This window comes from Vigna umbellata, chromosome 9, assembly GCF_029865625.1.
Source record: "Vigna umbellata cultivar VRB3 chromosome 9, Vumbellata_1.0, whole genome shotgun sequence".
NCBI lineage: Eukaryota > Viridiplantae > Streptophyta > Magnoliopsida > Fabales > Fabaceae > Vigna > Vigna umbellata.
Genome location: NC_142173.1, coordinates 2125736 through 2143236, shown reverse-complemented (window position 1 = coordinate 2143236; position 17501 = coordinate 2125736). Strand labels below are relative to the sequence as shown.

At 37.4% G+C, this 17501-nt stretch overlaps 2 protein-coding genes across 2 annotated transcripts; both read right to left on the bottom strand.

Annotated features, from left to right (window-relative positions):
- Window positions 1–864: 864 nt before the first annotated feature.
- Window positions 865–2702, bottom strand: LOC124843769 (protein TORNADO 2-like). Its single transcript, XM_047320583.2, has 2 exons — window positions 1887–2702; window positions 865–1704 (listed from the first exon to the last, which is right to left on the bottom strand). The coding sequence occupies exons 1-2, from the start codon at window positions 2382–2384 to the stop codon at window positions 1393–1395; spliced, it is 810 nt and encodes a 269-aa protein (XP_047176539.2). The 5' UTR covers window positions 2385–2702; the 3' UTR covers window positions 865–1392.
- A 13509-nt stretch (window positions 2703–16211) lies between these two features.
- On the bottom strand, window positions 16212–17291 carry LOC148192308 (uncharacterized). The gene is made up of 3 exons (XM_088098574.1): window positions 17182–17291; window positions 16825–17082; window positions 16212–16740 (listed from the first exon to the last, which is right to left on the bottom strand). The coding sequence occupies exons 1-3, from the start codon at window positions 17289–17291 to the stop codon at window positions 16212–16214; spliced, it is 897 nt and encodes a 298-aa protein (XP_087954700.1).
- Window positions 17292–17501: the final 210 nt, after the last annotated feature.

Genomic DNA, 17501 nt, shown 5'->3' with positions numbered 1-17501 from the left:
GTTAGGGATTTCAATGGGGTCTTGATTGGATTTGGGGGTTAGGGATTTGAAGGGGTTTTGACTGGATTGGGGGTTAGGGATTTGAACAGGATTCATGTATTGCTGATTCAAAAACATTCATCTGTGATGAAGATCACAAGAACAATCAATCTGCTTGTTCCCTATTTCCTGATTCAATTTTTATTTCAATTTTTGGTATCTGAATCTGCTTGTTCACTTCAAATTTTTGACTGTTCAATTTTTGGGTTTCTGCGTGAGAGTTCCAGGAACAGAGGCTCAGAGGCTGGTGGAAAAAATTAAAAAACAAACACGTTACTGCCTCGGTTATTCAAAAACCGAGGCATAAATTCTATCTTTTTTAACCCAGTTCACAACCGAGGCATAAAATCTACCTTTTTTTACCTCGCTGGTATATACACCGGTTGTAGAACCGGTACCTATAACCAAAAGTAACCGGTGTCATATTCTGTTAGTGTACTAGTGAAGCAATAATAATCCTTGATAATGAGGCCGAGACTCTTTTGTCATAACTCTCTGACATTCTCCGTTATAGGAAAAACAATATGTTCTTCCTCCAGTAGATTAAAGATAACCTCTTTCCTCTCATCTAGATCTCTTCTTGAACAAAGGCATATTTTATCGAATAGTATTTGCCTTCTTGATAACGTTAAAAGTTAGACTAACAAACATATATTCGTGATCCTTTAATATTAAGAAGAAAATGTAAGATAAATATCAATAGAAAGAATTAGTGTCGTTACAATTTTATATTATTTCATGTTCATTTCAGGTGTCTTGACTTGAGACTATGATGGTAAACGGCTTTGAATATATGATTGCAGTAATCATATACTTTCACGAAAATGAATGTAAAAGTCCTTTTCTTAAAATTAAAGGATCATGACTATCAATCCTCAAATGCAAATGTCCAATGTTTATCTAAAAATACAGACTATAATGTCCAATGTTTCATCTAAAAATACAAATTCCGCTAAAATATAAATCCTTTCTGAAATGATTGGGAACTTGAATTAATTAAAGTTGATTTGAATTTGAAAAGGTGCACTTTTGGAGCGCCAAAATGCCTCGAAGGTGGTAGTATACATTTTAAAATGATTCCAGGCCAATTTAATTGGTGCCTCGGTAGTCGAGTATTCAGCTTTCGGTGCTCTCCTCCACAAATCACGCTCACCTCTTAACACCTTATATGATCAAGTTTCAACCTTTAACCCATCCCATATAAAACCAACCATCTTTTTTCTGCTAAAATAAGTGCAAGAGACAAATTCATACAAGCATGTCTTTCAAAACACGGACTCAAATAGTTGATTTAAACTAAGTAGCCAAGAAGAAACTTTACCACTAACTTCAACTAAAACACATTGATCCTTCTCAAGTATACCCCTGTTTGTATTTGCGGAAGAGGTCCTCAGTTTTGGCATTCCTAAAAGCACAGCACCCTACCAAATACACCACAATTAGAACAATGACTGTGATGATTAATATCACATTGGCCCTTTTCCACTCCTTCCTAAGATTAGCCAATAAACCACCCTTGCACGAGTCACAGTTGTAGCAAAGTTGTGTTTGATCGTTGCTCCATTGCAGGCAATCCATATCTGCTGCAAGGTTGAACGCTCTAATCCAATAGGTTGGATTCACAAAAGTATACCCACATTGTGTTGGTGGCCTGCAGCACCCTGACTGCAAATGATCCAACCAACAAAAATGTAAAATTAAGGTAACTTGAAAAAAGTTAAAGAACAAATGCTTCAAACCAAAGCCATGTTGTTTTTAAACATGTTGGAATAAAGGTATAAGGTTAGTTTGGTTGAGACATAATAAAAGCATTGAACTTTCACCTAATTTTCATCAGAAGCATTTACCTGCATGGGCGTTAGATGTGCGTCGAAGAAGTCCTCGGCCATTCTGTAACTCTGGCTGAGCTGAGCACACACGTTGGTTTGGCTAATGCAGCTTCTGATGCGATCCCACTTGAAGGAGCTTCTAACCCTTCGACGAAGGAACCCAGAAAAGTCGTTCATATGATATTGCAAGTAAGCCCGGTCAGCTTCAATGTTGCCATGACCTCGAAGCGTGACCATGTAAACAAAGCCCACCAAACACACTAGCAGTATCACCAGCACGAGCATGACAACGAGGTACACTATGAGGAGCCACGTGATTCTGAAAAAGGCTCCAATGCAACCTGCGAGAGCCACCACCAAGATGAGAACTCCGAGGATGATGACGGGCCATTGCAGAAACTGGACGCAGGAATCTGCTTGGCCGTTTGATAGCCAGATTCCGGCACCGATGATTGGGATTGAGAGGATCACGGCCACGAGGTTTATGCATACAATCACATTGTTGCTCGCTGCCATCTTGGTAGGAGAAATGTTTCCGGGTTTGTTTGTTTCACGAATAACTAGAAGATGATGAAAAACGAACTGGAGTGAGTGAAGGAGGGTTGGAGGAACCTTGGATACATTATTAGAACAAAAGCCAAGTTACATAATGGTGAGATAATATGTTTTAGAAGTGTGGGGAATCCCTGAGACTGGGAGCATAACTTTTTGAAAAGTGATGTCTTGTAAACAGTACAGATGGAGACAAAAAAAAGGTAAAAAAAAAAAAAAAGAGGGAAACAAGAAAGTGGTTGCCAGCAATCTGCAATCTATTGTAGAGTGTAGGTCATAGACAGCATCAACAAAAGAATCTGTTTATCATGACTTCTCCGGCTTTTCTCTGCATCCGTGTTGACTTTTCTCACGTATCATAAAGACTTTCACTTATGTTCACATTCTTCTTCTTCTTCCTCTTTCGAATCACTTCTACTGTGTCTTTGTATTTTAAAAGATTGGTTTAATAGGTTCGGAGGTCCCTATATTTGCGGGTTTGTTTCAATTGGATCCTCCAATTATGAAACTGATCAATTGAGTCCCTAATTTGGTCAATCTGATTCAATAATAGGATCATCGTTAAATGGAGTTAACGATGTTATCTTTGTTATCAAGTGGCAAGCTAAGGCATCTAGGTGGCATCCTTTTCAGCTGTATAGGTGGATTTATAACATTTTTATATCATTCACAAATAAAATAAAAGCTAAATGAATTTTAGTGGTTTAATTATAACTCATTAAACCAAACCAAAACAATGTTTCCTATTTTGGGGTTAGGTAGCTCGTGTCTTCAAAGTTGGGGAAATCTGCGAAATTGGGAAAATTAGAGAAATTAGGGCTCGTGGTTGTATTTGAAGGTCGAGTGATAACAGTTGAAAAACTGTTATTTTCATGATTAAAATTGACACTAAAAGCAACCTTTACACTTAGAAACTAGCTTGAAATCATGCTTTTCTTCATATTTTCAGAAATAAGAGAGCTGGACAGGTTTATGCTTGATTTCAATGTTTTTGTGCAGGTTTTAAGGTGAATTTGGTGAAAGAAGTGAAGAAGGTGAGAGATGGAATCAGAAAAGACATCAAAAAGTGCAAAAAGAGAAGCCGAAGTCACCGCTCAGCGGCAGTTTACCGCTGAGCGGCACTCAGGAGCTTACGGGAGATCCGCTGAGGGGCAAAATGACCGCTGAGGGGAAGAAACGTCTCACGCACTTACCGCTGAGCGGCACTTTTATGGGCTTGGACCTAATTTTCTGTAATTTACGAATAATATATAAGCTTTAGGGTTTCCTAGGGTTAGGTATCTTTGGCTGGAACGAAGCAAACACTCTCTCTTCAACCCCTTTGAAGGAGGATCTTGGATGCTGAGGCTTCCTCTTCACCTTTTTAGGGTTTTATCTTTCATTCTTTCATTGTTATTCATCTAGGTTCACCATGAATATGGTGAACTAAACTCTGTATGTTTGTTGGGGAATCAATGTAATCTTTTGAAGCTCTCATATATGGAATTTGTTTTTACATCTTTTATTTAAGATCTATGCTTTCTTTCATCATTAGTTAGGGTTTTTCCTCTTTGCGTAATGCTTGCATTGTTTAACTCATTCGATGCATGATTATTGGTTTTGTCGATACGGGCGCGTACGGGGAAGTCTAGATCCGGGGAATTTCTCCCAATATTATATTGGTTGTCGTTAAGCTCCTGCACTTATGAACTAATCATTAGGAATGCTAGGAATTGTATGAACTCGTGATTAGAGAGAAGCCTTCTTGAAAGGTATTTTAGAGAGTGGCATTAACAATGATGATTTGAATGTTGAATTCCTAAAATATATGAGAGTGGATAAGATGAAATTGACCCCCAACAACATATTCATATTTCATTGAAAGTGTTTATCTTTTGCTTTTTGCCATTGATCAAAACTTCATGCATACATATTTAATTTTCGTCTTTTGCATATAAAAATCCAAATATTTCGTCTTTAAGTCTTAGCTAATCAATAAACCACACAACTAAACTAGGCCGTGAGTCCTTTGGGAAGAACGATACTTGGTCTTACCAAGTTTATTACTTGAACGATTCGGTCATACTTGCCGATTGAAAAACAAGTTTGTGACATCATATTTTGGTGTTCATAAATTTGTCCATCAAGTTTTTGGCGCCGTTGCCGGGGACTCGTGGTTTAACTGGTTAATTTGTGTGATTATTGATTATCTTTGACTTTAATTTTGAATTTCTGTTTTTATTATCTGTTTTATTTTTTCGGTTTTTATTTTATTTTATTTTATTTTATTTTCTATTTTCTGTTTTTATCTTCTCCTATATCTTTTTGTGCTAACCAAATATTCTAGGGTTTTGTGTTCTTGTGTATGCAGGAGGCAATTCGAACTAGGAGCAAGAAAACAGCAGAACCTCTTCTTGAAGGTCTAGACGAGAGTAGACGGAGGAGAAGAATCCGAACATCTAGAGAACTTTAACAGTATAGCTAGACCTAGAGTCAATGCAGCTAACATGGAGGTCAAACCAGCACTGATCCAACTGGTTAAAAGCAACCAATTCAATGGGTTATCTCATGAAAGCCCATATGAGCACCTCACTACCTTCAATGAGATTTGCAACACAGTTAAAATTAATGGGGTGCCAGACGAAGCTATCAAACTTAGCTTGTTTCCTTTCTCATTGGGAGGCAATGCTAAACTTTGGTTAAATTCTTTTCCAGAAGGAAGTTTCACAGATTGGGAAGCAGTGGTGACAAAGTTTTTAAACAAGTACTTTCCACAATCTAAGAGGATAAAAGGCAAGCAAGAGATATCTTCATTTAAGCAGGGCATGGAAGAATCACTGGGGCATGCATGGGACAGATATAAAAGCCTGTTACAAAAAACGCCCATGCATGGTTTCAAAGAAGAAGAAGTAGTCCTAACTTTCCTTGGAGGTCTTGGTTCACAAACTAAGATGATGCTTCATGCCTCAGCAGGAGGAAACATTAAATGGAAAACTCCAGAGGAAGCAACAGAAATTATTGAAAATATGGCTATTAGTGACAACGAATTCAACATTGAAAGAGGATATCATAGTCAGAAGGAGTTGTTACAGTCAAATGATGCTTTGCTTATTCAAAATAGAATTATATCTCAACAGCTTGAAGAGGTAATTATGAAGCTTTCTCAAATAACACAAGAAATACAACAGGTCTCAATGGTTCAAGTGCAACAACAAAAATGGCAAATGCAATCTACTCCAATTGAGAAAACAACAAAACTTGAAGAGACTTTCCAAAGATTCTTGAAGACAAATGTGTCTTATTGTCAGAATGTAGATGCTGCATTTAAAAATATGGAGGTTTATGTTAAGAGAATAATTGACAAGATGAAACATGATAATCTCAGAAAGGAGTGTAAAACTGTTGTGACCAAAAGTGGTAGAGTGTTAGAAGAGAGAAAACAAGAAAGAAAAGAGAAAGAAAATGAGAGTGAGAGTGAAAAAGAAACATGTGAGTGGAAAGAAAGAGTTGAGAGAGAGAAAAAGAAAAAAGAAGAAGAGAGAGAGGAGAGACAAAAAGAAAAAGAGTATGAAAAGCCACTTCCTTATCCAAAGAGTTATTCAAGGAAGGAGAAAGAAAAGCAGTTGGAAAGATTCATGGAGTTGTTTAAGAAGCTTGAGATCACCATACCATTTTCTGAAGCATTGCAACAGATGCCAGCATATGCAAAGTTTTTGAAGGAACTCCTCACAAAGAAACACAAGTATATTGAAAAGGAAACTATCAATGTACAGGGTAACTGCAGTGCAATCATACAGAAACTACCTCCTAAACTTAAAGATCCAGGAAGCTTTACTATTCCATGCACCATAGGAGATGTGAAAGTTGGAAGAGCATTGATTGATTTGGGAGCTAGCATTAATCTAATGCCGCTATCCATGTGCAGAACAATTCAGGGGTTGGAAATTAAACCAACCAGAATGGCTCTTCAATTGGCGGACAGGTCTCTTAAATATCCATCTGGAGTGGTTGAAGATGTTCTAGTAAAGGTTGACAAATTCGTATTCCCAATGGATTTTATTGTGATGGAGATGGAAGGGAATAGTGATGTTCCTCTTATTCTTGGGAGACCTTTTATGAAGACTGCTAGAGTTCTGATTGATGTAGAGAATGGTAAGCTTAAAATGAGAGTTGATGATGAAGAAGTCACTTTTGACGTATCCAAGGCCATGACATATCCAAATGATGACAAAGCATGTTTTCAATTTGATGAACTTGATGAAGTTTGTATGGTGCAAGAAAGGATGGTGCGAAATATTTCTCCATTGGAAAAAACTCTCATTAATGCATGTGAAGATTTAGATGAAGAAGAAGAGAAATTGATTGATGAATGTCTGATGGACTTGGAAACATTGAAAAAGAGTCCGGAGGAAGATCCAATATTCGAAATAATTGATAAAGAAGAAGCAGTCAAAGCACAGACACCAGAATTAAAAAGATTGCCATCACATCTGAAATATGTTTTTCTAGAGGAAGATGGAACAAAGCCAGTCATCATCAATAACTCTTTATCTCTACAAGAAGAAGAGCAGTTGATAGAAATTTTGAAAGCCAACAAAGAAGCAATTGGGTGGTCAATATCAGATCTCAAAGGTATTAGCCCAACTTATTGCATGCACAAGATTTTTATGGAAGAAGATTATAAACCAAGTGCTCAACCACAGAGAAGGTTAAATCCTATTATGAAGGAGGTGGTCAGAAAAGAAGTGTTGAAACTACTAGAAGCAGGTATCATCTATCCAATCTCTGACAGTGAATGGGTGAGTCCAGTACAGGTGGTTCCAAAGAAAGGTGGGATGACAGTAATTTATAATGATAAGAATGAACTTATTCCTACTCGAACAGTTACTGGCTGGCGTATGTGCATTGATTATAGGAAGTTAAATAAAGCTACTAGGAAAGATCATTTTCCTTTTCCTTTCATGGATCAGATGTTAGAAAGGTTATCAGGGCAGGCTTTCTATTGTTTTCTAGATGGATATTCGGGATACAATCAAATTGTGGTAGATCCAAAAGACCAGGAGAAGACGACTTTTACTTGTCCTTTTGGTATCTTTGCATATAGAAAGATGCCTTTTGGATTATGTAATGCTCCAGCTACGTTTCATAGGTGTATGCAGGCAATTTTTGCAGATCTCTTAGAAAAATGCATTGAAGTATTCATGGATGATTTCTCAGTTTTTGGAGATTCTTTCCAAAGATGTTTGGCTAATTTGAACATTGTCCTCAAAAGATGTGTTCAGACAAATCTTGTTCTTAATTGGGAGAAATGTCATTTCATGGTAACTGAAGGAATTGTATTGGGGCATAAAATTTCTGCTAAAGGAATTGAGGTAGACAAAGCTAAAGTAGAAGTCATTGAGAAACTACCTCCACCAACAAATGTAAAGGGGATTAGAAGTTTTCTTGGTCATGCTGGGTTTTATAGAAGATTCATCAAAGATTTCTCAAAAATTGCTAAACCATTGAGTAATCTTTTGATGAAGGATGCGCCTTTTGTAATGAATGAAGAATGTCTGAAAGCTTTTGATACATTGAAGAAGAAGTTAGTGTCAGCTCCAGTAATTGTAGCGCCAGATTGGAATCAAAATTTTGAATTAATGTGCGATGCAAGTGATTATGCAATAGGAGTTGTCCTTGGCCAGCAGAAAGAACAAAAATTTCATCCAATTTATTATGCTAGCAAAGTTCTGAATGATGCTCAATTGAATTATGCTACCACAGAGAAAGAATTTCTTGCTATTGTGTATGCTCTAGAGAAATTTAGACCTTATCTTATTGGGTCCAAGGTGAGTGTCTATACAGATCATGCAGCTATCAAATATTTGTTGACAAAACCAGATTCTAAGCCACGTCTGATTAGATGTGTATTACTATTGCAAGAATTTGATGTAGACATCCGTGATAAGAAAGGAAGTGAAAACTTAATTGCTGATCATTTGTCACGGTTAGTCAACAATGAGGTAACTAGCAAGGAGTCTGAAATCTGGGAATCTTTTTCAGATGAATCACTCATGTATATTCAGCAGAGACCCTGGTTTGCTGATATGGCTAATTTCAAAGCTGCAAGGGTCACGCCAGAAGACTTAACTTGGCAACAACGAAAGAAATTTTTGCATGATGCCAAGCAGTTTGTTTGGGATGATCCTTATTTGTTCAAAATTGGAGCAGATAATCTTCTGAGGAGATGTGTTACAAATGAAGAAGCAGAAGGAATTCTCTGGCATTGTCATGATTCACCTTATGGAGGACATTTTAATGGAGAAAGAACAACAGCAAAAGTTCTTCAATCAGGATTTTATTGGCCAACTTTGTTTAAAGATGCCCATAATCATGCTAGAAATTGTGATAAATGTCAAAGAGCAGGGACAATCACTAAACATCATGAGATGCCTTTACAAGGTATTTTAGAGGTTGAGGTTTTTGATTGTTGGGGTATTGATTTTGTTGGACCCTTCCCTCCATTTTTCAACAATGAATATATTCTGGTAGCAGTAGATTATGTGAGTAAATGGGTGGAAGCATTAGCTTGTCCTAAAAATGATGCTAGCACGGTAATTAAATTCTTGAAGAGGCAGATATTCTCACGTTTCGGCACTCCAAGAGTGTTGATCAGTGATGGAGGATCTCATTTTTGCAATTATCAGCTAGAGAAAGTACTCAAACACTATGGAGTAAAACATAAGGTAGCTGCACCTTATCATCCACAAACTAATGGACAAGCTGAGGTGTCTAACAGGGAGATAAAAAGGATCCTGGAAAAAACAGTGACTTCATCAAGAAAGGATTGGTCTCTCAAATTGGATGATGCTCTTTGGGCTTATAGGACAGCAATGAAGACGTCTATGGGATTATCACCATTTCAATTAGTCTATGGGAAAGCATGCCATTTGCCAGTAGAATTGGAGCATAGAGCATTATGGGCTTTGAAATTCTTGAATTTTGATCCTTATGAAACTCAATGCACACGCAGACGGCAGATTTTGGAGCTTGAAGAAATGCGATTACATGCATATGATTCATCCAAGGCTTACAAAGACAAAATTAAATTTTATCATGACAGGAAGTTGGTGAATAGAGTTTTCAATCCAGGACAACAGGTACCATATGTGAAGATATTTCCTGGGAAGCTGAAGTCAAAATGGTCAGGACCATATGTGATAAAAGAAGTGCATCCGTATGGAGCAATTGAAATATTTAATCCAACTGCTGATGATCCACAGAGAAGTTGGGTGGTGAATGGTCAACGTCTCAAACCCTATCTAGGGGGAGAGGTGCAACAATTTTCCACAATGATGTTGTTGGTTGATCCTTGAAAGTTTGGGTCAAGCTCGTGACATTAAACAAGCGCTTACTGGGAGGCAACCCAGTATTCTGTAAGTATTGTATGTTTTTAGATTAGAGTTTGATGTACTCTATTGAACACCTGGTTTGTTATGATGGTTTGCTATTAACTGTGATTGTGTGATAAGTAATGCTGAATGATGCTTATTGATTGATTGATGTTGAGATGATGTGCACATTAAAATGCTTATACAGGTGATTCACAAGCTTTGTGAACAAATGCAGATATCATGATTGTGATTGTGAAATTAAGCAGGATGTGTATGTCAAATGTGAATGAGCTTATATGTGAGGTTTTGAGCTCCAGAGTTGTTATTGTTGAATGCTATTACTTTGAAAGCATGAATGACTTTGCCCAGGTTTTCTATGATTGAATCAATTGCTTGTTTTGCATCATATGATCAAGGCCGTTTGTTGAAACCCTTTTTATTGGCCAAATTCATAAAGTTAGCCCACTAAAAGAGAACACTTTGTGTTCTATCCTTTGAACCCTTAGCCTTGAACATACACTGAAACCCTTGATTGAAAATCTTTACCTTGAGTTAAGTAGAAGATCTTGTGTGGTATTGTTAAATGTTCAAGTTTGGGGTTGTTGGGAAAACATGAAAAGGAAAAGCATTGAGCTAAGAGCTAAAAAGTAAGAATATGCAAAGAAAAAGAAAAGAAAAGAAAAAGAAGCAAAGCTCAATGCAAATGCAAAGCAAGTTGGGAAAATAAGAATATTGTGTTGTTATGATTCTCTTAACTCAAGGATTTTGTGATCCAGAAAAACCAATTTTCTTGTTAGCCCAGCCACATTATAAGCTGATGAGTCAATATTTTCTCAATTTCACTTAGCTTATTGTACCGAATTTAATCAGGGAATTGTGCTCAAATGTCTAGTATTTTCCCATTTTTCTTAATTGTGTTTAATTTGATCGGAAATTCAAATTTTAATTAATTTGAATTATTTGAGCTAATTATTTGCATTATTAATTGTAGGGAAATTGTTGGATAAATTTTGGAACATTTGGAGGTCAAAAGAAAGATGCCACATCAAATATATTTTAAAATAAAATGAAAGAGAGGTGTGGATTTAAATTGGGGGGTGCACATTGAGAAGCTGGATTCGTTTGGAGAGGTGCACACGGTGAGCAGCCACGCGTCCTAAAATGTTTCTTCATTTTAAAGCAGCCACATGCCATAGGTCACGGCCCACATAATGGAAAAGAGGTGCAGATTTTAATTCTCGGTGCTTTCCACTCTACACATAAACTTTTGACTTTTCAATTGGAGATGAGAAGCAACTCTCGGTGTGTGCTTATTGGAGGGGCCCTCATGGTTTTGCTACAAAATTAAAAGCACACGGCCTAGGGCCCATGAAGCAGCATAGGAGCAGGTGGTGTCACGGTTTGGGCCATTCAATTCTTCTAGAGAAGAGGCCTTCACACGTTCCAGCAGTAGGGGCTGTAGCTGGACAGCAAGCACACGGAACTGTAAGGGTGCACATCCAGCTTTCAAATGGAAAAGAATTCCACACGTTCACGGTGCATTCAGCAACTTGGAGAGATTCGGCCCACACTTGGCAGCACCCACGGTCCCATTTTGTTTGGCACGGTCCAGCAAATTTTGGAAAGGAATCCACGTCCAGCTTGGAGAGAATGGAGGGAAGCGGTCCAGAGTTGAATGGAGAGGTGCACCTAGCACATTAACGCCCAGCAGAGGCACGAGGAGAACACACAGCCGCCACAGTAGAAAGGAGTGTGACCTAACGGGGGAACAACTACCAGCTTCACGAGAGTTTTCCTTGGAGCAAATTTTTTTTCATATATTGTAGAAATGGAAGGTTACGGGTGACGGCCTGGACGGGTTTGATGTGCACACTTGGAAGCTCCAGCCGCCACTCTCTCTCATTTTATTTTCCAGCTGCCGTGGATGGCTCTTTGCTTTGCTTTTGAATGTTATTTTGAGGGCATTTTAATGCTTATGCTTGAACTGAGTTTTTTTTTACGTTGTCACAATGGATGAGAAATGAAGCACATTTACTTCTCCGTTTAGTATTCTTTTTGCAAGCACAAAGGGATGAATGAAACATCTTGGTTTTTATTCCAGTAGGGAAATCAGTTTTTCTTTTCTTTCTTTAGACAGTAGCAACACAAATGTTTTCTTCTTTCTTTTGGATAAGTGTGGATGATGAGCTGAGAGAGAAATGGAGCGGTGATAGAGAATGAACATACGGGAATGGTGACTCTCGGCTTGCTGGAAGAAAAGTGAAGCGTGACTCACTTTGCATGAAGAGATGGAACGGTGATTGACTTTAGGAGAGTATTTCTATTAGCTTAGCTGGAGTAGAGAATGAAAGGTGGACACTTGGAAAGAAGAGCACGGTGTAGTGTTTCTTTCGGTTTGGAGCACAAGCATGGGAGCGTCCTGGAATGAAGCGGTAATGAGTTTTTAATTTCTTTCTTGGAGAAAGAAGTGAAATGGTGACACGTTTAGGAAGCACGCAAGGGGGAGAGAGTGGTATGCGGCTGCTGTGAAGGTGGATGGTGTCTTTAATTTTATTCAGAGAATAAAAAGAGTGGATTAGGATAAAGTATAGGGTGATGGGACATTTGGCAGAAATTGTTGGAGGATGAAGAAGTGATTTAAATGTGGTAGGTAGGAGCTGGATGAGCACGGTCACGTGGAGCTCTCGGAGGGCAGATTCATTTTCTTTTTAGAAGCGCACAGTGATTGATGATTTCACTTGGAGAAGTTGGCTGATTTCATTTTTATCTTTACTGTTCATGAATTTACTTTTAAGTGTTAGTGCATGAATGATATGCGTTGGGGAATGTCTTCAATCAGCAATTTATTTCTTTACCTCAATAGTTGCATTTAATAGCTGAATTGCATTTGCTGAAGTGTCTACTGCATCCTAAGTGGTTAACGCCCTTTTTTCCAATTAAAGTTTAGTCTCGCTACATGTGCTCATGAATCGTGTTTTCATTCCAACTATTTTACTTTCGCTAAATTGTGCTTCTGTTGATGCGTTGAATTCAATAGTGTTAGATGAGTTTTCAGATTTTTCTAGTGCATTTAAATTAGTTCACACATCTTGCTTTAGGACCATTCAGTTTACTCTCTTTATTTAATTTAATGTTTTCAATTGTATTCGGTTGTGTTTAATTTTAATTTTAGCTTTAAGTTTTTCCGCAACAAAAAAAAAATCACAAACCCCCCCACTATGTGTTTGACCTAAGACTCGAACCACATTTGGTCCTTGAGAGACGACCTAGGAGTCACTTCCTAGTCTATACTGCATTCTTATATGCACAACTTTTGTGGGAGGTGCGACCCTCACAACATAAGCCATTGAAAAGTCCTTGTGATGATGCATGCTTGTGAATGTTTTTGATTGTGGTAAAATTAAAGGCAAAGTTGATTCATGTGACATTGTGATAGTAGAGTGAATGAGTGATCACCTTTTATACACTTGTGTGTTGAGTGAAATACTTTACCTAGTGAGGAAATATTCCATTAGCACATGAACATCCATGCTTAATTGATTGGTCATTCATGAAAAAGAGTATTTGTTGGGTATTAACTGACTTTGTGAAACACTAAAGCATGTGCACATCTTGATTGAACTCTTGGTCATAAGTTTGATTGAAGTTTTTACTTATCTAAAAGAGGATTTTTGAATGAGTGAACCATCATATGAATAGGTTGAAGAGTGAGTTCATCTTGTTTGCTTGAGGACAAGCAAAGTTCTAAGTTTGGGGTTGTGATAACAGTTGAAAAACTGTTATTTTCATGATTAAAATTGACACTAAAAGCAACCTTTACACTTAGAAACTAGCTTGAAATCATGCTTTTCTTCATATTTTCAGAAATAAGAGAGCTGGACAGGTTTATGCTTGATTTCAGTGTTTTTGTGCAGGTTTTAAGGTGAATTTGGTGAAAGAAGTGAAGAAGGTGAGAGATGGAATCAGAAAAGACATCAAAAAGTGCAAAAAGAGAAGCCGAAGTCACCGCTCAGCGGCAGTTTTCCGCTGAGCGGCACTCAAGAGCTTACGGGAGATCCGCTGAGGGGCAAAACGGTCGCTGAGGGGAAGAAAAGTCTCACGCACTTACCGCTGAGCGGTACTTTACCGCTGAGCAGCACTTTTATGGGCTTGGACCTAATTTTCTGTAATTTACGAATAATATATAAGCTTTAGGGTTTCCTAGGGTTAGGTATCTTTGGCTGGAATGAAGCAAACACTCTCTCTTCAACCCCTTTGAAGGAGGATCTTGGATGCTGAGGCTTCCTCTTCACCTTTTTAGGGTTTTATCTTTCATTCTTTCATTGTTATTCATCTAGGTTCACCATGAATATGGTGAACTAAACTCTGTATGTTTGTTAGGGAATCAATGTAATCTTTTGAAGCTCTCATATATGGAATTTGTTTTTACATCTTTTATTTAAGATATATGCTTTCTTTCATCATTAGTTAGGGTTTTTCCTCTTTGCGTAATGCTTGCATTGTTTAACTCATTCGATGCATGATTATTGGTTTTGTCGATACGGGCGCGTACGGGGAAGTCTAGATCCGGGGAATTTCTCCCAATATTATATTGGTTGTCGTTTATCTCCTGCACTTATGAACTAATCATTAGGAATGCTAGGAATTGTATGAACTCGTGATTAGAGAGAAGCCTTCTTGAAAGGTATTTTAGAGAGTGGCATTAACAATGATGATTTGAATGTTGAATTCCTAAAGTATATGAGAGTGGATAAGATGAATTGACCCCCAACAACATATTCATATTTCATTGAAAGTGTTTATCTTTTGCTTTTTGCCATTGATCAAAACTTCATGCATACATATTTAATTTTCGTCTTTTGCATATAAAATCCAAATATTTCGTCTTTAAGTCTTAGCTAATCAATAAACCACACAACTAAACTAGGCCGTGAGTCCTTTGGGAAGAACGATACTTGGTCTTACCAAGTTTATTACTTGAACGATTCGGTCATACTTGCCGATTGAAAAACAAGTTTGTGACATCATATTTTGGTGTTCATAAATTTGTCCATCATCGAGCTTGTAGTTCTGCGACGCGGCTGGGTGTAATGCTTGTGGTTGTTGTTGTTCGAAGGGAATGTCGAAGGAGCAGTCTTGCTACATCGAGTTGCAGTGCCAGACGGAAGGAAAATGGTACGCCTTCACCGATTTGCTACTGTGGCCAATATTGTGTGATGAGAACTGCCAAAACTACGAAGAATCGGGGCAAGCAATTTTGGGGATGCTCCAAGTATAAGGTATGTTAGATTGAACTCAACCTAATTAAGTTCTGGTACTGTTGTGAGAAGAAGGTGGTACTCCCTAATTAAGTTGAATGTTGTCTTTACAGAATGGTGGTGAAGAAAGTGGTTGCAACTTCTTCAAATGGTGCAATGATATTGGTGGTGACGAAAGGGGAAGCTTGTTCAACACTGAAGGAAAGAAAGAAACATTGGTGAAGAGTGAAGACATGGATAGTACTAGGAAAATGATAGTGAATTTACAAAAATAAGTTTTCATTGTTCAAAAGTGGATGAAGGTGGTGATGTTGTTGGTGTCTGTTTTATGTGTAATACAAATAGTTTTAGTTTCAATGTTGATGAGGAAAGGATGATTTCTTGTAACTTTGTTGTAGGTTTGGTCTGTTGTAATGAAATTAATGAAATGAATGAAATGGAAGAGTTGTTATAAATTCAGTCCATATATTGTGTACAAAATTACTGCTAAATTATCTTTATAGAGTCCATATAATGCTGAATTATACAGTCCATATAAATTCAGTCCATATAAATTACTTTATAAATTACTGCTAAATTATTTATAAATTATCTTTATATTGTGTACAAATTACTGCTAATTACTGCTACTGCTAAATTACTGCTGAATGTATATGGTCCATATAAATTCAGTCCATATAATGCTAAATCATCTTTATAGAATAAGCAGTTTCAATTTATAGAATAAGCAGTTTCATTGTTATAATGCTAAATTACAGCATTGTTATCCTGTTCAGACCACAGATAGATTGTTGAGATACTATTGGCTTCAGCTTCACATTTGATAGCTTTGAGTTATGAGCTGCTGACATTTTAAATTACAGTCATCAGGTCATCCCATTAACCCTGAGTTATTCCTTGTGTTGCAAACACAGAGATAAAAAACTTCTTAAAGAAGTAATCACTACAAACACAGGAAGCTAAAGACAAAACTTCTTAAATAACAAAAGCTTACAACAAACTAGTATGAATCATTCCATAAAAGCAAAGATAACATTCCATAAAAGCAAAGTTCACATTACAGCAAACTGGTATTAATCAGAAAAGGTTCAACATCACAATTTTTTTACATCATTACAAGGTACAAAAAACGACAGCTGCATTGTGCCAGTAAATATCAGAATTGGTTGTAGCTTGCTTGCTTAAGGCTGATTTGATGATGGTATGTTTTCTTCATTTGTTGGGTTGCTTTGTTGTGTTTGGTCAGGGTTGACTTCACCATCTTGGGTTGATTTCTGGCAAGAAGTTCTGTTGTGACCCAGCTCCTTACAAATGCCACATCTTTTATGTATACCACCCTTCCTCATTCTTGTTTCGTCCCTGACTAACTCCCATTCTTGCAACCTTCGTTTCTTCTTGGGCCTTCCCAGCAATATTCTCTTTTTTGGAGGGAGCACATCATTATATGGGGTAATTTCCCACATATTCTGACCATTAATTGGATACACAATGGAAGAGTACATTTCTTCGTATGTTGACTTCCTAAAGCAAACAGGAATGAAGTCATCTGCATCTAAACTCAGAAACTTCATAACAGCCAACGCATGACAACATGGAATGCTCGAGATAGCCCATTTCCTGCATGTGCATTCAACCTTGTCTATATCAACTATAAACTTGTCGCCAGCTTGGGACACATGACGAACTTCAAACAGCTGCAATGCTGACCAGCTGAAAAAACACAATTAAAATTCAGAAAGTACACATACACTTAAACTGTTTAACACATGATAAATGAAAATATATTATGGTTACCTAGGAATCCAAAATTTGGTTAGCTGGTACTCCTTATTAAGTCTACTCTTGATTTTTGGACAAATCACCCCAGACAATGAGGCTATTTTTGTTCGGTTTGTTGCCCATCTGTTCATCAAATAAAGGCGGATATCCTCCAACATAGTTATGATTGGCTTTGACCTTGTATGCAGCAATGCACTATTGAATGCCTCTGACATGTTGTTTACCAAAGTATCACACTTAGCATTGGTGGTAAACCTTGATCGTGACCAATATCTACATTTCAAGAGATTAGGAAATATGGGTATTTGAATCTGCCACTTCCACAACTATGAATTGAATCACATTTCAAGAGATTAGGAAATATCATCATACCTGGGAGGAATTTTTATAAGGTATTTGAAGGCCTCGAGATTGACTTTCTTTAATTTTCTCATTTCGGTTTCCCAGACTTGTGAATGAGTTGTTGTAGCTGCCTTCCACATCATCCGCTTTAGCTGCTTTGAAGGGAATTTTTCCTGAAATTTACGTCAAGGTGCCTAACACAAAACCGATGATCAACTGTAGGAGCACATCTTCAAAAGCTTGCATTAAGCCCTGTAATTTCAAATTGACAGTGTTGTTAAAGGTCTCATATCAATAATAATGAAAAGGTTTAATATGTTTTTAGGAAAAAAGGGCATGTGAATAACCTT

What these genes read in the sequence shown, in the direction of transcription:
- LOC124843769 (XM_047320583.2), bottom strand. Translation starts at nt 2,384, where the DNA reads ATGGCAGCGAGCAACAATGTGATTGTATGCATAAACCTCGTGGCCGTG. An exon ending in CACATCTAACGCCCATGCAG is followed by an intron (nt 1,705 to 1,886) that starts GTAAATGCTTCT and finishes GATCATTTGCAG; the next exon opens with TCAGGGTGCTGCAGGCCACC.
- LOC148192308 (XM_088098574.1), bottom strand. Translation starts at nt 17,291, where the DNA reads ATGTGGAAGGCAGCTACAACAACTCATTCACAAGTCTGGGAAACCGAA. An exon ending in CTTATAAAAATTCCTCCCAG is followed by an intron (nt 17,083 to 17,181) that starts GTATGATGATAT and finishes CTTGAAATGTAG; the next exon opens with ATATTGGTCACGATCAAGGT. An exon ending in ACCAAATTTTGGATTCCTAG is followed by an intron (nt 16,741 to 16,824) that starts GTAACCATAATA and finishes GTGTTTTTTCAG; the next exon opens with CTGGTCAGCATTGCAGCTGT.